Raw genomic sequence first — 24,164 nt, 5'->3', positions numbered from 1 at the left:
TTAGTTAGAGTTTAGACATTCCCACGTCGGATAAATAGATTCGCAAAGCGGAAATAATAGTCTTGCGAGTTCTTCTCGCAAAAAGTACGACGTTGGCTGATAACGAATTAACGAAACTTTACGAGATCTTGTACGTCGTGTAATTGGGAACTTCGTTCGGGTACGAATGAAACTTCTACAGGAGCGACGGGAAGCATAATATCGCCGACAGCCTCAAAATATTTAAAACAGCCACAATGTGATCAAATCGCGAGTTTAAACGAATGATCCGTTAATAAATATCAGACGAAGCAGGGAATTGTTTTGACGGAAAGGTAATAAAAATTGGTTCAAGTTCGTGGAATTTTCCTTCCGATGCCAAAATACCTGATGGAAATATCTACGTTAAATTTTTGAGATTCGAAACTTAGCGAAAGAAATAATTTGATTCTAACGACAAGTTCTTCGTGTATCATAATCTTTCATAAGCAGATTAATAAGCAGATCAACAAATACCGTCGACATCTTTAGCTAATTATGCAATAACGACGATGAAATCATTGAATATATTCGTTTAACCGCATCGCAATTATGGTACAGATATCTCACGACATTGCATATACACAGCCCGTACGATGGCCACGGACAAGTTATTTCACGACGCAATACGTTTGTACGACGCTACGAATGCGTTATTTCGCAACACAATACCGTTCGTACATTCCCACGGACGAGATATTCCCCGCGTCTGTTTTTCCGCAATTAAGCACAGCTCTCGCCCTAATAAACAAACACTTGCTTTTATACGAGACGTTTTTGTCACATTCGGATACGTATTATAATTTATCTCACAAATTTCCTGCCTTTCTATCCATTGTATACGTCAGAGACGAAGATTTCTAGTAGAAACACAATTCCATTGATTTTAACATCCAGATGAAATACGTACGATACACGTATTGCGTAATATTTGTATCATTATGTATGTATCATTATGTTAATACAAATCTATACAATATATTCTTACAGGATTTATCATAATCGACAACGTAACGATCTGCAATGTTTATGAAACTTCGAATCAAAACATCGATAAAAACGGGATCGACGAAGCAGAAAATACGAGTCCCGTCGGATGCAATCCGACAGTTTAAAATCTGTTGTTCTTGATATCCGATCTTACTTTAAAATCGAAGCGTTCGTAAACCGATTAAAATCATAACTGCTTAATTACGATAATCAGGTGAACTCATTGGCCAAGGATCAAGGGTCTAGAATTAATATCGAGCTTAGTTGTTGGGTCACAAATAGGTCGTATACACCCGCTTGATGGCTATTCGACGTGCTTTGACCATAAAGGTTCGCAATACTAGAGTATCTTCAACGAAACGCAGTGTAACGTTGCAGCAGACAATGAGAGGCACCCACGTGAAAACGTACATACTTCATGGCTGCTGTCCCTTTCATTCTCGCTTTCTTCTTAACTGACTAAGAACGAGGAAAGGAAAAAAGACTTGTTCTCGACTTTTCATTTCATCCCTTACGTTACACGAAGGCATTGTCAGCGTCTCTTTGAGATTTTGCTCGGCGCGTTTCTTTCGCGTCGCCTATCGTCGATGCGCGATATTATTCGATATCAACGAAACAACGCCATTAAGACACGTATGGTCTCGCCCTTGTAACGCCACTGTGGCTGGGAAACTATATTACGCGTGATATAAAACGTATTATAGCAACGTGATATAAAGCGATAAAAATTATGTGGTTTATATAGTTTGTATCTTCTACTTCTTTTAAGACAGGGAAATTTATAGCGGCGAGGATTTGTAGAGCGACAAGTAGGTACATACGTTGATTTTTAAAGGCTTGTACAAGATTTTTAAACGGAAATTCAATTTCGTTGGATTCTGTTTAATTGGATTTGAATTTTTAAAAGGTAATGAATTTTCCCGATCGAACTGTTAGTTTAAGCGCGGCCTTTAATTGTATCACGAACATTATTTTACGTTACTCTGCAACGTTTTCTCTATGTAATATATTCGCGATCTTCGCCTTAAGAATTACTCAAATATTTGGTTTTAATACGAAGGATTGTTTTAAAGATCATTTTCACCTCTATAAATATTTATTGTGTAAACCGTGTGTATAATTTGCGTAAAGCTTAAAAGATTTCCAATTTAACATTCGCACGTGAATTAAGACTGTTACTTGGAAAAATCATCGAACTCAAGAACCACACTCTTTCTCGCGTTCAAACTTATCCGCCTGTGCAGTTCGTAAATTCACTTCTTAGGTTTCTAATGAATTTTCAAAATAAACCTTCAACCTATCTATGTATGTATCTATACGATTAAACAAACCGTGGATTTTTATGCATTTCTAAATAATTCGTAGATATTATTCTAAATATCCATGGAACTATCGATTAAAGAATTATTATTCACGAGAATATAAGAAACAAAGTAGTAGTATACTTATAGCATTCTATCTATTCACATTAAATAAGTGACATTTAAGTTAAAAAATTATTTGTATATTATTATTTATACACTTTTGTTTGCATATATCATTATAAAAATTAATGGAATAAACTAATAGGACAACATATTTCTTAAACAAATGGAAAAATGAAAAGTCGATGGATTTTCATTTAACAAGCGTGTATCATTTGTAGCGTTATGACAACTTCGCGATCCATTTGCTCAGCAAGTACTATCTTCAATAACTAAATCGTTTTAAATTAGTTAAATCTTCAGTGTCCTATTTTCCTATTCACTAAACGACATTTTTAATACGAATCAATTCGTTTCGCTAAAGACACTAAAAATTGATTATTAAAATAGAATTATACGTTTTATATATTTTACACTAGTTCTCGTTGTCATATGATTACAATAACCTTAATGAATAAACGATCCTAAACAGTAACAGCATAAACGAGCTTATCTCAAGTATATCAATATTATACCAATATGTAGAAGTTTATATTTCCAAAATACCTGTCTTTAAAAGTAAAATAATAGCAAACAAGGCAGTAAATAAAGTAAACGATCGTATTGCTCAACAGTCTTAACAAATAAAGCAACGATGCTAAAAGTAACAAAAATTGCTCCATAGCATATGTCCTCACAATTAAATTACGAATTAAAAAGGAGAATAGGAGTAAAATTAACAAATCGAATGTAAGCAAATGAAAGAATCATTCTGTATTATGTTTCCCTCGCTAGTGGCGGGATATTCAAACTTTTAATAATGATAGCGTCTCTTCAATCAAGAAATCACGCATCCAAAAACTTTTACCTCGTAATAACGGTATTATTATACCATCGAATAAGTAAAAAATTAACACTCACCATGAAACCGGTATAAGTAACGAAGATTTACAGCTTTGGCCTTTGCGAGACAATATGCCCTACTGCGCAGTTATAGGCGTAGATTGTACACCCGAATTGTCCCGTTTGTCGATGGATATTACCTGCAACAACTTCCGTGATACATTTCTTGCGCTACGCGAATAGATGCACCTGTTTGCGTGCCGCTTAATATCGCGTACGCACGAAACAGCTCGAGAATTATCCACGAATTCTACGAATTCGCAGTTACTAATCGCTTACCAAACGTCGATTATATCGTTAGCGCTTGAAAAGACATTCGAATGTAATTATTGCAAAAGATAAAGGAGCTTTGTAAAATAGACAATCCAATTCCTATCGCGTTCACAGTCGAAGCGGTACTGTGAGGCTCGTTGCGACCCGGCGTCCCTTTATACGATCGACCCCCGAGCTCAATAGCCAATCAGCGTTACGCATTCTCCAACGTTCAAAATCCTTCCGTTGGATCCACGGACGGCCGATGTCAGTTATGTGAGGGGGTGGAAAGCACTTTTGGCGGTATCACGTGTTGCTTCGCTGTAAACATGGACGATCTGGATTTGATTCAATTATCCAAAGCGAGAGAAACGGTGTTTGAGTGGTGGCGCGAAAATTACCGATTTCGTTGCGCATATTGACAAAGTTATGGCGAGGGATCTGTATGGTATGTACTATGTAGCTTTTCTCGCGGACTATGTTTCTTTATATTGTATATCGAAGTACGCACCTAACGTTTCAAGAGAAGCTTTGCATGCCTTGTATAACTTGAACTGTAGTTTAGATTTACAACTTTACTTTAGTCTTTATGTTTTCTTACTTTTCAAGAGGTAATCTGCGATACTTGTAAATAGATACTACATATATATGTACGTTAACTTGTAATGTGTAATATTCCTGTTTGGTTAGGTCTACATTTTCTAATGTGACAAATATCTGTATGGTGGCCATCTTGTACAAGTAAACTGATATTATTAGCGTAATTTTACAAATTACAAGTCATAAATTATTCCTTTTTCCAAACAAGGAAATATACGAGAAAAAATAGATCAGATTCTTACGATTATTTTTGTGAAGTTTTGTAATATACGAATTAGCATTTTTTTTTTCTTTTTTTTTTTGCATTTGAAAAAATCATGTATTCAAGTATTCATGAGAAAGGGGAGACAGAAAAGAAATGCAAAGATGGAAAGTTTCGAATATGTAAAACGTAGTGAAATCCGTAAATGATTTCATAACTGCTCTTGAACATTTCTTACAAACAAACGAGTCATCTCATAGTTTCCTACAGGAGAAGTACATATTCATCAGAAAAAATTCCATTGATGCTGTCTATGAATGCTTATGCATCCAGCGAAGTCTGTGATTATTTTCTTTATCTGGAAACATACGTTATAGTTTTGAAGGTTATTTTTACATTATTTGTTCACAATCGTTATAAAAAGACCGGAAATGTATTCAGGTCACGCACATGCTTTACTGCTTTATACGTACCATCGATGTTAAAAAACAACTCGTATCGAAAGGATTAATATAATTTTTATTTAAATTTTTTATTTCGTATTTATAGACGAAAACTGTGTTGTGTTGTTTGTCCGCAAATATGTAAAACGATTCCATTATATTATAAAGTTCTGAAAATCGATAGTTTTCGTTATACATTTCGTTAGTTAAAATAGTTAAATGACTTTCCAGAAACAAATCATGCTTCATGGACATTTTGAGCTTAATTAGCGTAAAAGTTAAACCTTGTTCTGTAATTAGTTAAGTTACATGAAATTAAATGGATTTCAAGTAGCTGGTATGTAAATGATACTTAAACTAACATGTAATGCTTAAGTCGTAAAATAAATATACATATAAAATCAGTTAAATTTAGGGAATCAATATCGATAAACGCGAAACTATAAATAACATCTTTAAGTCAAAGATTATTTGAAAGAATTTCAATTTCACTTCAAACTTGAAAGGATATTTCAGATCAAGTAAATAACAAATTTATACCGGTATAGTGATCTCATGTTTCTTGAATTCAAACAATTTGTGTAATCGGTACGAGAATGTATGCAATATGGGATATTAAAGAAAATCGCATTAGGCATTATTGCACCATGTACGTCATAAATCGTCGATGAAAGCTCTGAAGTGGACAAAAAAGTTTATAGCTTCGATAAATAAACTGTTCTTTGTAAATGATAGGTTAAAAAGTAGGTAATCAGCATTAATATCAATAGGATATTCCATCGAATAATTTTAAGAATCTTTGTATTATAACATATCCTTTAGATAAAAGATAATTGTTAGTTTTATAACGAAGAATCCACAAGTGTTTCCACAGTAACAAAGTAATTAACGTTTCCTTAAGGGACTAATTCTTGTTACAGATTTCTTTCACCTTCATCTTTGAAACTATTCATAAATTATATTTATATCTTTCAAAAAATCACATCCTAATCCTTAATAATGCTCACAGTTTTGTAGTATTTAATATCTTTTGATTTATTCGAGATTTCTTCAAATCTAATACAGAATTCAAAATGTTTCACGTATTTATTATAGTCTATAGATTATGCTTACAGACTTGGTTCATGTATGTATGTATGTGTATTATACATTATTGTATTTAAGAATTTATATGATCGTCCCATGAAATACCTCTAGTCTGTAGGAAACAGTCTGTTGCTACTATGGTTTAGATGAAAGAATATTATGACATGTCGTTTAACTGTATGATACCATCTATTAATGTACCAACGATGACTTTAATGACAGTCTAATAGATATTGCGCTACAACTTTGATCGACGTGACTTATTTCTATGATGCACTTCGACAAGCTGATTTCAGCCAAATCAAGTCAAACGAAGTTTCTTATATTTAATATTCATATAAACTTACTATGCATGTACGTAGTTTGTTTCAATAGCATCTACGTACTTTAAGAAACTAGTTGATGACGTTGTTTCAATAACACAATCATAGTGGTTTTTAGAATAATCATGATTCGAACGCAGACTATTAGGGGATGATATGTTTTAAGAACAAAAATTATAGTTTTCCCTTCTAAAACATGAGATTGAGATTGAAATAATTTTGAAAGAAGAGCCAAATAATTTTAATTCTTTAACCATTTAACTCTACCTTAATAACAAAATACAAGAACGTGTTAAGTATACATTATTACTAATTTAATTATTTATATCACTAATAAACAATATTCTTAATTCGCAATTCTTATATCATTGAACTATACTATTAATGAAATGATTTTATATAACTTGCAATTCAATGGAATAAAAACATGAATGAAATATTTAAACATACCTACGTACATAGATTTCCAATAATTTTACGTAACTTTATGGATTAACACGTTACAATATATTTTGCATATATATACGGTATATATCTGTTACATTTATCAAAAATGATTCTTGTTCAATTACATTCGCCACTTATATCGCGGAAGCGTAAAATTATTTCAAACAATATGAAAATAATTTATCGTGAAAAATATTTTACGTATTGTTTCTCGTTTTTATCGTAAATTAAGCACGTTCCCATTTCTTGCCATAAGAAATAATGGATAATCGATAACAACAGCGTAACGAAAGTAAAAATTATTGTTCATTCACGTTTTGAACGTAATTTTATCAGCTGTACTTTTTCAGCTACTTTGATTTTACTTAATTTCAAAGAACATATTTAAATAATAGCTGGCTTAACGTATGGAATATAACGTCGAAACATTACCGCGACTGTCTTGAACAGATTTCCGCCTGTAGATGACTTTAAACGTTTCCGTATCTCGTAATTTGCGAGAAACGAATCTCAACATTTCTACGAGACCTTGCTCTGTCCATCTTGCAGTTCCTTCCTTGATTGACTTTCAAATTTCCCCCTGGATTCTAGGCTGTTTCTGTCATATAGAGTGAAGAGTTCGCTGGCCCTCGAAGCAAAGAGACAAGCAAAAAGAAAGTCTGCCTTTGCGGTTGGAAGTAAGCATAATTTACGATACGATGATCTAATCCCTTCATCACGCTTGGAATATACATGGTTGCCTGTAAAAGGACGCAGTTTTATATTCAGCAAGTTGCAAAGAAAAGATCTATGTCATTTTGTGATCTTATAGTACTCACTCGAGAGAAAAGGAAATTTTAATCAACGTTATATAATATTTGAAATCCAATTGCTGGGTCAAGAAGAAGAGAAAAATATCCTTCGCCATTGATAAGAAATATTTCATTTGACTTTCTGTTTTAATATACTGCGGGCACGAGAAAATATTTGCGCGTGTCCATATTTTCCAATGAACCGTTTTCCTATCAGCTTTTATATTTCAAATCAAATCCTTATAATCGTATGAAAGTACCAGTAAATAATACCAAGTTTAATACATGTATCATGTATTTATATTCATATTATTTAAATACCTTTCGTAGTCACTGTATAACTGCCATCTGTGGATAATACATAATTCTCTATTTATTCCTTCTGTAGCCGATATTGCACGACATGCATTATTTATTGATTTGTACGTGTGTCCACAATAGGTAGATTTCTCTCTATGTGTATTCATAAAAAAAAATTCGTTGAATTCAAATCAGATGATGGAGGAGATTATTTTATTGGACACGTTTATTCTATCTATTCTATCGAGGGTTCGATTTAAACGTTCGATTTAAATGTTAAATAAAAAGTACGGTATATCAAATAAATAGGATTAATTTTTGGATCTACGCTTATCAGATATTTTATACTTCTCTCATTAAACATGTACTACAAATTTACGAAGTTTTAGATTACTTCCTTGTAACATTCTCTCTCTCTCTCTCTCTATATATATATATATATATATATTTATATATATATATAAATATACAAATATGTACATATATGTAAGATCGCAATCCGGGGATAATTCAGGGATCTATTCTGTAGTCTGAAAATCGAGTTTTTATTATGGAGTAAATAATAAAATAGAAAAATAAACAACAATTAATATGCGTCTATAACAATAAATAACAATAATTATATAAACGGGAAATAAGAAGTCTTTAGTACAATGTTTACCTGAAAATCGAGAATCGATTATCAACGTCCTGAGCTATCGATCTTTCTTCTTCAGTCTTTAAAATTTTAAATAACTATTCTGTAACCTTGTCTGTCTCTAATGTAACTCTCTGTCCGTCCGTTCGCGAAAAATTTGCTTCTTAAAATGGTCGTCCATAAAACAAAAGAAGGTCTGTCCGTGAAACACAGCCTGTCGTGCTACCCGTAAAACAAAAAGAATCCCTATCCTACATGAACTCTAGGGAGTTTACACCGCCCCTCGAATGGGGAGTGGAACAGATTCCCTTCAGATCTCCGATTACCGTTATCCACTTCATATATGGAGTTTGAAATCCTTCTTAGAATTATGAAAGGTCCTTTCCTAATTTCTTCCAGCTTATTTCTATTCATTTTTTTTCCGTTATGGGTGAAGACCATATCACCGATTTTAAATTCGTGTTCTCTTCTTTTTTTATTTGTTGATTTGTTTGTTGATTTCGAAATTTCTTGGTGAGTTTTTGAATGCTTCTTCTCTGTCTCTTTTTAGGTTTATCTTATTCTCCATTATTTCCTTAGGGACTATGATTTCAATCATTTTTCCATTCAGTAAATGATTTGGGGCAAACCCCGTTACACTGTGTCTGGTGTTATTGTTCTTATCTTATTGTTCTTATCTTCTATGCTTTCTTCTGTGATTTTTGTCCAGTTTCTCTTATTTTTGTCTGAATTACATCTGATCCTGTTTACTAATGTTTGATTTACCCTTTTGTTCAGTCCATTGGAGGATGGGCAGTCTGTCGAGGTGAAAATTAATTTAATGTTCCTTTTCCTCCTATACTCTTGAATTTCTTTGGATGTCATTACTGGGTATCGGTCTGCAAGGATAATTTTTATGGAATCAGTTTCTCCTGTCGAGTCTATAAGTTTTATGATATCTTCTGTGTGTTGTGTTTTAGATGTGGACATAAAAACAGCCCTTGAAAAATGATTGATGAGTATGTGCATGTATTTCTTTGGTGAGTTGTTATTGGGTGAAATTGACCTGGGAAATTCAGTGCTTCATAAATCACACAAGGTTGTTTCTTGGGCGGTGGCTCTGGCTTTCTGTCCAATCTTGTGTTATTCCCTTGTGTTTTTCTTCCCTTCGTCTGATATTGCCCCAAGAATCCTATTAAGCCATTTGTTGATTGTACTGTTTCTTATTGATTTTATCTTGAATGTGTATGGGTAACCCAATAACAATTAGATTTATCCCTGTCTCTTCAGAAGTCTTCCTCCTTACTTCCAATATTAATCATTCCTTTTTTATGGCATATTCAGTGAATGAACCTGAAATGTATTTAAAGTTATAAGCGTATCGTACTGCAGACCAACCTTTATTGCCAGAAGCTTTTTGAACTGCCACCTTCCAATTTTCCCAGTTGTATTCTTCATCCTTCAGCAGATTTGTCTGGTACCATTCTGATGCTGTTTTTCCCAAATATTTCTTCAAATTCTTGATCCTTTTTTCATCAGTTTGGATTTCGTATTCGGTTTCATACTCATATTAGAGTATGGAAGGGATGCATATGTGAAATATGAATATTTCATACTCCAATCTGTGGTTTTTTGCGTTCCATCAAATTGTTTTATGACAAAGTATGTGCCTTCTCTCTCATGCATGTTTTGTTTCTGGAAGATCTCTAATAATGTTTCTGTTTGAAGATTGGGCTTTTCGATTTCGGTCTTTATTTTCCTTGTGGGGATGATCTCCGATTCTTCTAAGTAAATATCTCGAAACACGAAGTTTAAACTTGTACCGATGTATGACGCTGCCGTTGCGTCATCCATCGTGAGTGCAATGTTTCTGTAATGGCTTACCTTGGTTAAGTTGTTTGCGGCTTTCTTCACTATCGATAAACTGAATAACCGCGGATGATGATCTCTTGCTTGATATTCTGGAGGAAAGACATCACATACTTCATCTTCTGGTTTTCTTATGGATTCTTATGCATTCTATTTTCTCCCCCCCCCCCCCTTGCGTTCTCGTTCATGGCGATACGTAGCTTCACTTCTAACGGCATGGCGTAGTGAAAATCGATTTGTAAAATCGTAATTTGGTGATAATTCAGGGATCGATTCTGTAGTCTGAAAATCGAGTTTTTATTATGAAGTAAATAATAAAATACAAAAATAAACAACAATTAATATGCGTTTATAACAATAAATAACAATAATTATATAAACGGGAAATAACAAGTCTTTAGTACAATGTTTACCTGAAAATTGAGAATCGATTTTCAACGTCCTGAGCTACCGATCTTTCTTCTTCAGTCTTTAAAATCTTAAATAACTATTCCGTAACCTTGTTTGTCTCTAATGTAACTCTCTGTCCGTCCGTTTGGGAAAAACGTGCTTAAAATGGTCGTCCGTAAAACAAGGGAAGATCGGTCTGTCCATGAAACACAGCCTGTCGTGCTACCCGCGAAACAAAAAGAATCCCTATCCTACATGAAATCTAGGGAGCTTGCATATATATATGTATCCTTTTAAAATTCTAAAAAATTATACAGATTTATAAAAATATAGTTAAAGACTTTGTAATATAGCGGTTTTTAAATACATATATATAGTTTTTAAATAAATGTTAAATTTCTTCCGACTATTCGTATCACATTACGATTATGCTCTTTTAGTTCTATAGCTTACGAAGTTAGTTTAGAAGTCGAGGCTTACCTCACAGGCTTACACAAAAGTATTGGTTGAAGTTTTCCTATCAAAAAAAAAAAAGTAAAAAAAAAAGGAAAAAGTTGTAATCGCTTTAATCCGCAGGTTGTAGTTAACACGTTTGTGTTTCGATTTAAAAGTTAATTCAATTAATCCATAATATCGAAATGTTGCTAACTGTTATTTTATATTTTTTTTTATATTATTTGATATTTAATCGTTTGATGAATACCATAGATATCTGATATTTAATCATTTAGATGAATTTCATAGATATGTAATATTTCATCGTTAGATGCGTTCCATCACAATTTAATATTCATCTGCCCACGTTCTCTAAGGGAAGATTTCATATAAACTAATATTCATAACGTTTTAAGACATTTATAAAATAATTACGTAACACTTTATGTTAATTTGTAAGTTGTAATCGCTTTAATCCGCAGGTTGTAGTTAACACGTTTGTGTTTCGATTTAAAAGTTAATTCAATTAATCCATAATATCGAAATGTTGCTAACTGTTATTTTATATTTATTTTATATTATTTGATATTCAATCGTTTGATGAATACCATAGATATCTGATATTTAATCATTTAGATGAATTTCATAGATATGTAATATTTCATCGTTAGATGCGTTCCATCAAAGTTTAATATTCATCTGCCCACGTTCTCTAAGGGAAGATTTCATATAAAATAATTTTCATAACGTTTTAAGACATTTATAAAATGATTACGTAACACTTTATGTTAATTTGGAAATTTAAATAAATTAGAGAATTATCAACACCATTCGTTGTTATAACGATGCTTAATAACTCGGAATACAAACAGCTTTCAAGTAATCGGATAAAATTTATTATGCTGCTAAAGTAAAAGTATGATTTATACAAGGTAAAATCTTCTTTGTAAGTAGTGTGATGCTCGTAATGTCAGGCACACGAAGTATACGCGCATATTATATCACGTAATTTCAGCTTTGTTCAGCTTCTGTTAATCGCTTGGTTTGAAGAAGCCGTAAGTAACAAGCGAAGCCATGGCGTAAAATAGTTTTATTAAACTTGTAAACAGATATAAGAAATATAGTCGTAGTATCCAACTGCAAGTTCAAATGCGAAAAATAACGTTCGGGAAAATTTGTGACATGGTGAGAAATTTTATACTCATATCCTAAATTGATAACATATATATTATTTGTAGAAAATTATATTTATTTGTATATATGTAAACATAATATCTATTAATGAAAAAGTTAATTAAGAAATATTCTATTATTATTACTATTCGTATCTATTATTTTTCATTTAATAAAAAACTAGTGTACACCAACTCATGTTCATTCTACTGATCTTATTTTTACGGTTCGAAATATATATCGAATTTCGATTTTCCATCGTGTTTCACTTATGATTCATAAATATTAATTAGCATGCGATTAATTGGTGTTATAATTCAGAATGTTCGATATTCATTTACATTTATATTACTTTCACGTTATAGTTAAATATTTAACGTTGGTTAAATATTTTATTATTTGAAAGACTTGTGGCTATACTTCATATGCGACAAAAATTGAGAATTATTCACGTTTTTTAATTTAACGATCCTACTTTTATTTCAATTAAATCTCGATTCTTAAACTTTCATTTATTCGCGTCAAAATTAAATCCTAAGCTTCAATCCTACGCTTCCCTATGTAAAAACCTTTTAATCCTTATTTTTCGAATAGTTTGCGAGAATTGATTTTCGCGCAAGAATTAACGCCACTCAAGTACTAATTGATTCCATCTCCAGAGCGCTTAAGTGACATTCGATTGTCGCTTGAGTAGTTCTTATCCTCGCTGTAAAATACGACAGAATTTCGATTCCTCGATCATTAATTACATTATGAGACTACTTTCTCACGCTTTTCCATTCCACGCCGTGATTCCGCTCGCCTAACTACTCTTTCGTTATAGCGCCGATCAGACTTTCAACAAGGTCACGATTAATCTCGATAATGAAATTTCCATCACTATCGCAATAAAAAAGATTATTCTACGTTAAGCTATATCTTCTTTTTTTAATTGACAGAATGCATCAATACGTTGATCGCCACGTGAAATTTATAGATTTTGGCCAATAGATCGAATAGAAACACAGAGTGTGATTCTACGTGAAAAATAAGAAAGATAGGAAAAACACCTGGTATGATTTATTACAATTAATTTTTTTTCATCCGAGGATCGAAATTGAGGATTTAACCGGTGTACTTAAATTTTTACAAAATTTTATTCCACATTTTCCACTCGGTTTTTCACGTAGAATCAGTAATTGCTCGCTTCTGCCGCAATATTTTTCAGCCCATTTACATTATTAAAAGAAACGTTTTACTTTTCCAAGGTATTGTATTACATTCGCGCACTCTTCTCCGACAACGTTACCTAATTCCTTCATATCGTCGGAAATTTCTTGGTCCGTGAGATTTAGCCTATTTTAGCGATCCTGGAAAATTCAATGAATAACAGTCGATTCGATCGATTCGCCAACTGGAAGTTACATAAGTCCGTCGATTTTTATTTCCACGAACTGTTAGAATAGGATAAAATTTTGTTGCCATAAATTGTATTTAACGCGGAGTTATCAACCACGAGCTATTGTATAAAGCTTATTACTTATTGTATAGAACTTTTACTATATCGTAGATCAATAACGTACTAAGATTATGAAAAATAATTTCACGTGTCTGAGATACGACGGAGATTCGGAAGATTTTGGAGATTTATGCTCGTAATATTAAGACTTATGTACGCGACTCGAATATTAATGTATTCTCCTTCAATATCCTTAATCCCTTCGATATGACGTATAAAATTTACAAATTGCCATTTTAACACAATTCAAATATAGTTCACGTGGACTACACGCGAACGATGTGGTTTCGAATTTATTAACTAAGCGTTATACGTTCCTCAATGTGGACATTACTTATGTACATGGAATGTACGATTATAGTTAGAAACGTGGCTGAAAATACAGATTTGTTAATGGTATAAGTTACAGTTGCACAATGATGAGTCATAGCAGAAGAGATTACCATAACTTCGAATATAACTTTTATCGTTACAATTATATGTTAACGTTGTATTTGCATCTGACAGTTTGTTGAATTGCGTAATATCACGAAGATGGCGAACTAAGTTTAACTTGGTTTAAGAATATAAATTTAACGATAAGTAAAATCTACCAGTTTCTTCCCTTTTTTCTTCTTTTTTTCTTTTTATTTTGCTTATTTCCTTATTTCGTGAGTTTCGTATAATTCCTATCTATCCAAGAATAATTTAAATGTAGAAAACAATTCAACGAAATGAGAAATTTAATATATCAATTAATAAGTATTATATTTGTTTGGAATGTTATTTCTGCAAAATTGTTTAGAATTGTTCTTTGGATATTTAATAATACGTATCTTGTAAGTTAACGAAGATACTCGCGATTTGTTGTTTTTTTTTTTTTTTTTTTTTTTTTTTTATTTATTAATGTAACTTTTGCATACTGCTGTGTCCGCTAAAATAAATTCAGATATTATGGAGGTTTCAAATACGTAACGACAAGAAGATATTGTGCCTGGAAAATAGTAGTAAATGTTGAATATGTCGATGTTAAAACGTCTTTAATATATTCGGTATAAATATATCGAATTTAATTTATTTTCAAATTACATTATTATTTAATGCTCGCGATTAACAACCATTTCCAATTACATATTTAATGATGCATCTATTATCAGAACTTATTAAAACATCGCATCTCATCGAAGATCACGTTATTCTGTGATTGTTTCGTACTCGCTACGTTTTATGTACGTACACGTAATGAGAATTAAAATTTATCGAAGGAGGAGCTGCGGTCTGCGAATAATTTTTTAACAAAGGCGAAAAAAAGAATCGTGTTAAATCTAACTAAGTATCTCTGTCTGTTGTTACAAATATTAGGTTAAAATTGTGTACGAGACGAATAAATCGTAGAGAAATAGGGAATCGAAGAGGCAATTATGGCATAGAAATTAACAGGAAAAAATAATCTTATCTGTTAATTTTTATAGGATAGTTTGCTTTTTAATTTTTATCTATAGGCATAAGAGTAACCATTAGAAATACTTATAGAAATTTAATGGAATTTTCTGTTAAAATTACATCTACCTTGATTGAAGGAAATTTTAATTAATTTCATTCTTAAAACTCAACGAATCAAAGTAAATGCTTAACATTCGTCATACATTAATTGAATTCGCTAAAATTGATGTACCAAATACATTTCACCATGATGAAAATGTTTTAACGTTTGCATCGATATAATAGCGTTTGTACTGGTGTATTTATCGATGATATGTTTACTTGAAATACGTGAAAACAAAGTATAGCTACAACAGGCTGTTTAAAAACAGAATATAAATTATTGAACGTACTTTCGTACTGTGACGATAAATCGTGGGGATTGTTAATGAATTATTATGCACTCGGTAATAAAATACGCTTGCAAAATACAACATCTTTTTGCATGGAAGCTTTGATATTAATATTAAATATGCAAACAGGATATACAGCGTGATGAAGGCTATTCATTTAGTTTGCTTATTACTTTATAGAATGTTATAAACGTTAACTTCACATAGTTTAAGAAAATTATCACGGAATGCACGTCACGTTGCACATGGAACATTTGCGGTGACATTTCAAAGGCTGATTAACAGAATGTTATTATTGTGCCGTAGAGAAATACGATTAGTGCGCGGAATTTACTCGAAACTATAGTAGAAAAATGGTAATACGGCGTTTATTTAATTAGAATTTCATTTTACGTTTTAATCATTCTTAAGCAACCTTCCTCTTCTATATTTGTAAAAGAGGAAACGAACACCTCGCTTTTTTTCTTCTGGTAACTTCAATTTTGTAATTTTGCTAATAACTTAACGTTATAATAACTAAGATTAATATATTGTGTAATAAAAATCCGTAATTCTTTCGAAGATTGACGTTATGTAAGGGTAAAGCTGTAAGTAAACGTTGGTTTATACATAATACAATGATATGAACGTTAATGGTATAGCAAACGTTTATTAAAGTAATAACGCAAATAATAAATGAAATATTTCCTTAAAAATGAAAGTATGTTGATCGAATGCAGTTGATTGTTACGTTTGACAGCCTATAAAATTTTTCTGAGAATCGTGTTAAATAATGAACGTAAAAAATATTACTTTTTGCATAATTTATCATTAAACATGTTTGTTTAATAGAGCGAGTAAAACAGTCCCGGAAGGATTTGAGTTCTCATCGGCCCTTTTTTCCCAGAAATTACGCTCTTGGTGCAACAATTTCAACAATTTTCAGCAGTTGCCAAAATTATTTTAATACAACTTTCAGCTAAAAAATTGTAAGAAATTGTTAGAATTTAATATTAGGAAAAAACGTAATATCGATGTTAAAAGAATTTATAAAGCGACACAGAAAGGACTTATTAATTTCTCGAAAGCAATTGAAAAGAAAAGCATGTTTCTCTTTTTGGGATGCTTTTAAAGTCAGGTGTTCCATATTAAGTGCAATTAACTAGCAAATATTTATATTTGCGCAGTTCCTTCATTTTGAAATATTCGCAAAATTTGCTGCATATTTCGTGTTCGTTCCATCTTCCGAAATGAAAATAAAAATTTTTATTCAATGTCTGAATATATTTCATTATATTCTATCTTTCTCATGATTGAAAGTTTCTTCTTCTTTTTAATAATTATATCGTAGCAAATACACAAAGATATTCAATTTTGTACGATAAAACAATCTTTACTGTAACATCGTCATTTCACTATTTTATATTTCACTATTTGGAGAAATATTATACTTCAGGTAGTATACATAAAGATGAGACTTTGAAAATATAATTCCAACGAACGTTAATTTAATATTAATAGTTTTCACAACTAACAGTTTAATCCTACGCTCGGTATTTTACCGACGGTAGTTGGTAAGAGAATATTTCTTTTTAAAAAAATTCGTCTCCCTCATGGCTATGTTAAAGAGAATCAATTAATCATTCAACTGCTTCATCATGCTTAATGTGAAAATGGCAGAAAAGTTATAAATACCTGCTATCAATCTTTATACACGTAACAATTGATTTAAATAATTAACTGCATTATATCCAATTATAAATTGCAGAGTACTGATTAATTGCAAAGCGATCATCTGCTATCGCCAAGATATTAAATGAATTAATATCCTCTGTATCGATCAGTAATTTCATTCTCTGTATCTATATGGTGTTTCCTATTAATAAGTTCGCAATTTCACAACTTCCTAAATACGATATTGATATTATATAATCCTACTAGAAACGAAGTACTTTTAATACTTTCCAGATAAATGATTATACACTTTACAAAAGTATCTTTGGTCTGAAAAATCTGCAAATAATCCTTGAATACGTATTCGAGGTAAAATACTCTCGATGTGTATTTTACTCTTCTTTTCTTTTCTTTATTTATTTGTCAAAAAACAAATATATCATTACGTGAAAGTAGCCGATACGATATTTAGAGCATTTCGAAGTTTTCTCTTGGGAGGTTGCAATTCAGAATCCCAAACATAGTTGCAGTAAATCCACGAACAATATACTTAGGCAGAGCGCTCAAATGAAAGCAATAACATTTGTCCCTTGTAGAACTGGAATCGATTTCTCTGCGGCTATTCACCCCTATAAAACATGCAACTGCGGCAGTCTGTTGTGAAATGGTCGATGGGGAATTTGTGATTTCAATTTACGATCAATCGTCCGTTATACTTCACGTCGCTAATGCGATAAATTTACGAAGATGTGCAGAAACGGAAAATAGAAAGCGATAAGTTTTATTGCAACGATTAAGCTGCAATTTCCTATAAGTACGCGGAACGCCAAAAGTAAGAAATATAAAAGACAAATGCTTGCAAGAGAAATGCTTCTCGCAAAAACAAGATATAATAATAATAATATACGTATGTTCGTGCAGTTTGCTACTTTCACGAATACGACTGAATAAACCGAAACGGATAGAGATTTATTTCATCCTCTACGTTTCCTAAACGTTTCATGGACTTTTGCATTTTTAAAATTCCCACAAATGCACGAACATCCGCGATCTAATAATCTAACGATGAGTCCGCTATTTCGGAAGATATTTCTATATTTTGGGTAAATCGTTGCTTTGTAATATTTGACATAAGAGATGCTCGTTAACGAACGCGTAACGTCAGATATCCACGTTTACCGCGACTCTTTCAGGAGAAGAACTTTGCAGCTAGGAGAGTTTTAAGGAACTTTTAATTTAGAAGAATTTTAAAGAACGACCGTAACATGTATATCCCGACGCAAATGTCGTTCCTGATAGGAGAATCACACAGTCGAGTTCAGCAATCGAATCGATGTTCAACAGATGCGAGGGCAGAAGCAGACGAAGAATAAAGAGAGAATAAACACGCGCTCGTTAAATCAGCGCAACGAGTAAAGTAGATCTAGCCATTATTCCGTTCTGAAAAGGAAGACGAATGGAAGAGGAAAGGAAGGTTCAAAAGAGCATCGTTCGCTTTGATTATTGACACACGCTCACGCTAATAACGGTCATTGAAAGGCGAACGGAGAATGAGAATTATTGAAACTTGGAAATATCGAAAGCTTGAAGCTTCGCTAATTAAGAGAAGTCAACTGTCATAAACGTCGATGAAGATCCTATCGACGGAAAGTTAGGAAATTTAATCTTTTCCCTTTACGTTTGACTCGAACGCAAACAGTTCGATCTGTTTCTCGTTTAAGGAACGACCTAACGAGTATACAGAGTCTTTCGCGTACATTACTCGTCAGAAGTTTCGAGTCATTGCGCGTTTCATCAAATTTTGCAGAATTTAAAGAATCGAAGACTTCGCTTTGATAAATTTTTAATTAAAGAAACGTATAGTCGAGTGCAGGCGATTATTGCTGATAACTGTAACATTTATTTTAGTAACGAAATTGACAGGAGATTTGGCATAGATAATACAGGAAAAGTATTTTAAGCTTTCCATATACGAGGGAGAAAAAATTTAATTATTTATATCGTAAAGTGGCGTCAGGGAAAACCGGTGTCTTATTTCATGAATCTGAGTCTTCTATCGAGTAAACGTTCCTCTTTAATAAAATCTATAACGTGTTAGAACGATACAACAATTTTAGTTATTCCGTAGAGTATTACGACAACAGTCTTAGACCATTTGCATGATGATCAGGATCGCATGGTCAAGCAGAGAAGTAAGTGTCACAGTGTAAAAGAAAAATAGTGTAGTATCGAAAAAAGGATAGGATTAGGATAATTTAGGTTTGTAAAATTCTCCTAATACTATTTATTAAGATAAATAAAAATAACAAAGATTAATTGGACAGAGAACGATAAATGTTCAACTTGAACTAAAACACTAAAGTCTTATTCCGTTCAAATCACTCTCTATAACTAACTATAATCACTCTCTATAAAATCAACTCTATAACTAACAACTCGATCTCTCTACAACGCTAGCAACTCTACAACTCTCGTCTTCGGCATCTGCACTCGCACGCTCTCGCTTCTCAACCCATACTGCACGCCTCTTGCATTCGTTCTCGCTGGCGTCTCAACTAACTCTACCCTTAGCGTCTCTTTGTCTTTTCTCGTCCCATCGAACACGTGTCCCGAAACCCCGTGGCCAGGGTCACGCAGGCTCTTTCCACAAAACTGTCCACTTGAAAGGACCGACGACACATTGATGTACTCGACGGCGCCACGGCTCTCGCCACTTTGTATACGGTTCGGCCGATATCTTGGGCCTTTTGCCCACGATACTACAATAGTATCGGTGCATGACGTAGGGATGATGTACGGTGGTAAAGCGAAAGCTGAAGGACATTCGAATAAAAAGAAATAATAAAAAGAAAATAGTTATCGGTTATACAATGTGAACAAAATTACGTACGTGTTTAGAGCAACGACGTTGCCTACTACAGTTGTACGGTAACGAGCTTTAGAATTTAAAGCCTGGATATTACTCTCGCGATGCTCGTCGATTATACGATGGACATTTTTCTAATAGCGTTCGTTCGTGAGTGCCGAGGCGTGCAGACGTGTGTCCAGTGCCCGGCAAAGTCCACAAAGCAGCAGTGACCATCCAGTTGCTGCTGAGTGCCGAGACGTGCAGACGTGTGCCCAGTGCCCTGTGAAGTTCACAAAACTCCACGTGACGCCCATCTGTCGAAAGCGAATCCAACTAACCTAGCCAGGGGTTAACAGCCTCTCGACTAGTTCTTTCACACTGAATTAACTAGCTCGATGATGGCTCTATCATTTCCAACAGGCTCCCCGGAGCTAAATTATCACACCGCCATTTTTCCTCCCCCGTGGCAAGAGGGCAACACATCCATCCTGGTAAACGACCAGCACACGAAAAAACGGAAGCTCGAACCGACCATGACAAACGTAAACAAGAATCAAACCAAACCATCAGCCAGCCAAGTGACCACCTACAATAGATTCTCAATACTGGAGTCCACGGAAGACTCCATGATTACAACCGAAAAGGTAAACAATCTCCATAATCAAAGAATTCCCCCTCCCCCACCGATATTCATAAACGACGTAATCGACATTCAGTCAATGATTAAGACTATCGAAAAAGAAATCAGCAAAGAGGACTACAAGTTAAAGATTAACAACAACCACGTGAAAATACTGCCGACCCACCCAGACGCCTATAGAAAGTTAACCAAGCTATTAAAAACATTAAACGCTAAATTCCACACATACCAGCTCAAACAAGAAAGACCATTTCGAGTGGTGCTACGCAACATCCATCACTCAGTTGATCTAGACGAACTAAAGTGCGAACTGTCAAACCACGGCCACGAAGTAACTAATATCAGCAACATTAAGCACAGAATCACAAAAAACCCACTATCCTTATTCTTTATAGACTTAAAACAAAAAACAAACAACAAAGAAATCTACAATATCAATCGGCTGATGAACTCCATAGTTAAGTTCGAGCCACCTCTTGTAAAGAAAGAAATAATACAATGCAAAAGGTGCCAAAGGTACGGCCACACGCAGAAATACTGCAATCACAACTTCCGGTGCGTAAAATGTGCAGGTAATCACCCCACTGACCAATGCACTAAACCCCCGGAAACCCCCGCCAAGTGTATCCACTGTCAAGGAGAGCATCCTGCGAACTACAAAGGATGCTCAGCCTACAAATCGCTACATAATATAAGGTATCCAAAACTGAGACCCAAGGACACAAACATACAAGAACCTAAACCCCAAAAACTCACCTCACCAACAGTATCCTATGCGAAGGCAACGCAAGGAAACGTATACAACTCGAAAACACACAGTGTACACACAGAAAATAGAATTCCCACCCCACAAAGCACAGACAACTTTACCAGACTCGAAAAACTTATCGAGAAGCAAACTGAGCAAATTAACAACTTGCTGTCACTACTCACACTCTTCATGGACAAATTCATAAGCACAGAAGCAAAATAAAACCAATGCGAATAGCTCTGTGGAACGCCAACGGTCTAGCTCAGCACAAATCTGAGCTAGAACTATTCTTAAAACAACAGCAAATCGATGTGATGCTCATATCCGAAACCCATTTCACCGACAAAAACTACCTCAAAATACACGGCTTCAACTTCTACCACACCCAACACCCCAGCGGAAAGGCTCACGGCGGCACCGGAATCATAATCAAGTCAAACATCAAGCACTACGAACTTCCACCATTCCAGAAAGACTACCTCCAAGCAACAAACGTAGCAATAGAAGACTGTCATGGTACAATCACCACCTCAGCTGTATACTGCCCTCCCAGACACTCCATCGCCAAAGAAGACTTCGACCACTTCCTGGACACCCTGGGCAACAGATGCATAGCCGGAGGAGACTACAACGCTAAACACACCCAATGGGGTAGCAGACTGGTTACAGTAAGAGGCAAAAACCTCCTCAACAGCATAATATCCAACAACCTCAACTACCTTACCACATACGAACCCACACACTGGCCCACCGACACAAACAAAATACCCGATCTCCTTGATTTCTTCATAACTAAAAATATCTCGCCAAGACACGTCCTAATCAATTCCTCGGCTGATCTCTCCTCTGATCATTCCCCCGTGATAGTAACAGTCAGTTCAACTATCATCGAGAATACACCTAATGGCTCCATTCATAACCAACACACCAACTGGCAGCTCTTTAGAGAAGTCTTTACCCACACAACTTCAGCCTCAACCTCACTAAAAACCAATGACGAAATCGAAGCAGCCACGGAATACCTAAATGCGAGCATAATAAACGCTATCCGCGTCTCCACACCGGCAAAAACGTCCATCAGCAACCACGAATACCCCCAGTACATATTAAAAAAAATAGCAGAAAAACGTAGACTAAGAAGGATATGGCAGACCCATAGAACACCGGAGGACAAACGCAAACTAAACAACGCAACTAGAAAACTATCCAAAACCATAAAGAACTACAATAATGACCGTTTTCACAAATATCTCGCCAGCCTGTCCCCCACAGCCGACTCAAACTACTCACTATGGAAAGCCTCCAGGAAACTCACGCGCCCCCCACAAATAATACCTCCAATCCGCCGCCCGCAGGGTGGATGGGCGCGTAGCCCTATAGAAAAAGCCAACCTATTTGCCAAACACTTGACTGAAGTATTCCAACCCCATTCCTCCATAGCTGCAGCGGACGTCACCGAATACCTGCACACTCCCTTCCAAATGTCCCCTCCTATCCAACCCTTCACTTCTGCAGAGATCATAGAAGCTATCCGTCGCCTAAACCCCAAGAAAGCAGCAGGTCACGACCTAATAGGAAATAAAGCAATCAAGGAACTCCCCATAAAAGGGATTGCACTCATCGCATCAATATTTAACGCCATCCTCCGCCTTGAACACTTTCCTAAGGCGTGGAAAATCTCACTAATCACCCTCATCCCCAAACCCGGTAAACCAATATATGAAGCCAGCTCCTATCGCCCAATCAGTCTCTTACCTACCCTGTCTAAACTATTCGAGAGGCTGCTCACGAATCGTCTCCTTCCACTCCTAGAAGAATTGAAAACTCTCCCAGATCACCAATTCGGCTTCCGAAAACAACACTCAACAGTAGAGCAAATCCACCGCATAACCCACATGATCAGCCAAACCTTTGAAAAGAAAAAATACTGCTCAGCCGTATTCCTAGACATCCAACAGGCATTCGATAAAGTATGGCATGAAGGGCTACTCTACAAGCTTAAAAAAATCCTACCCCACCCATACTACTCCATCTTAAAATCCTACCTAACCAACAGACAATTCATAGTTAAATGTCTAGGCGCCACTTCCGCAACATTCCCAATAGAATCCGGCATACCGCAAGGTAGTGTCCTCGGACCCCTACTATTCTCCATCTACACTGCCGACTTACCCGTACCAAACGAGGTAACAATAGCAACATTTGCCGACGACACAGCACTATTAGCTACCCACGCAGACCCGGCAATTGCCTCATCCACTCTCCAGCGAAGTCTCGACTCCATGGAAAAGTGGTTCCAAAAATGGGGTTTTAAAATAAACGAAAAAAAATCCTCCCATGTAACCTTCACGCTCCGAAAACAAACCTGCCCCCAGGTCACCATTAACAACACAATAATCCCAAGCAAGGACTCCGTAAGATACCTGGGCATGACCCTGGACAGGAGGCTAACCTGGAAAAAACATATCTCGGAAAAAACAAAGCAACTAAAGGAAAAACTAAGAAAATTCTATTGGCTCACGGGCCGACGCTCCAAACTAAACATACAGAACAAAATAACCCTCTACAAGACCGTAATAAAACCTGTCTGGACCTACGGAATCCAACTATGGGGAACAGCAAGTAACTCCAACATTGAAATACTCCAACGCTTCCAATCGAAAACGCTAAGATCCCTATTAAATGCACCCTGGTATGTTACCAACGAAACAATCCACCG

At 34.7% G+C, this 24,164-nt stretch overlaps 2 protein-coding genes and 1 long non-coding RNA gene across 4 annotated transcripts in view; 1 reads left to right on the top strand and 2 right to left on the bottom strand.

Annotated features, from left to right (window-relative positions):
- The window catches only part of LOC125384752, a 101,941-nt gene that overhangs the window by 42,773 nt on the left and 35,004 nt on the right, over positions 1-24,164 (bottom strand). The window lies entirely within an intron of this gene.
- Positions 3,876-24,164, top strand: part of LOC125384753 — a 29,999-nt gene continuing 9,710 nt past the window's right edge. The window contains exon 1 of one of the 2 annotated variants that reach the window (XM_048404618.1): positions 3,876-4,014. In XM_048404618.1, coding sequence (XP_048260575.1) covers positions 3,996-4,014 — 19 coding nt within the window. In that variant the 5' untranslated portion in view covers positions 3,876-3,995. Of the gene's footprint in view, positions 4,015-19,367; positions 19,399-24,164 lie in introns of those variants that run through there. The other variant, XM_048404619.1, reaches the window with a different exon arrangement.
- LOC125384757 lies at positions 9,224-10,121 on the bottom strand. Its single transcript, XR_007223517.1, has 3 exons — positions 9,804-10,121; positions 9,441-9,727; positions 9,224-9,273 (listed from the first exon to the last, which is right to left on the bottom strand). It is a non-coding gene; the product is annotated as an uncharacterized LOC125384757 (long non-coding RNA).

The sequence above is a fragment of the Bombus terrestris genome, chromosome 3 (genome assembly GCF_910591885.1).
Source record: "Bombus terrestris chromosome 3, iyBomTerr1.2, whole genome shotgun sequence".
In the NCBI taxonomy this organism is placed as follows: domain Eukaryota; kingdom Metazoa; phylum Arthropoda; class Insecta; order Hymenoptera; family Apidae; genus Bombus; species Bombus terrestris.
The sequence above is the reverse complement of the archived record's forward strand: the minus strand, read 5'-3'. Positions and strand labels throughout refer to the sequence as shown.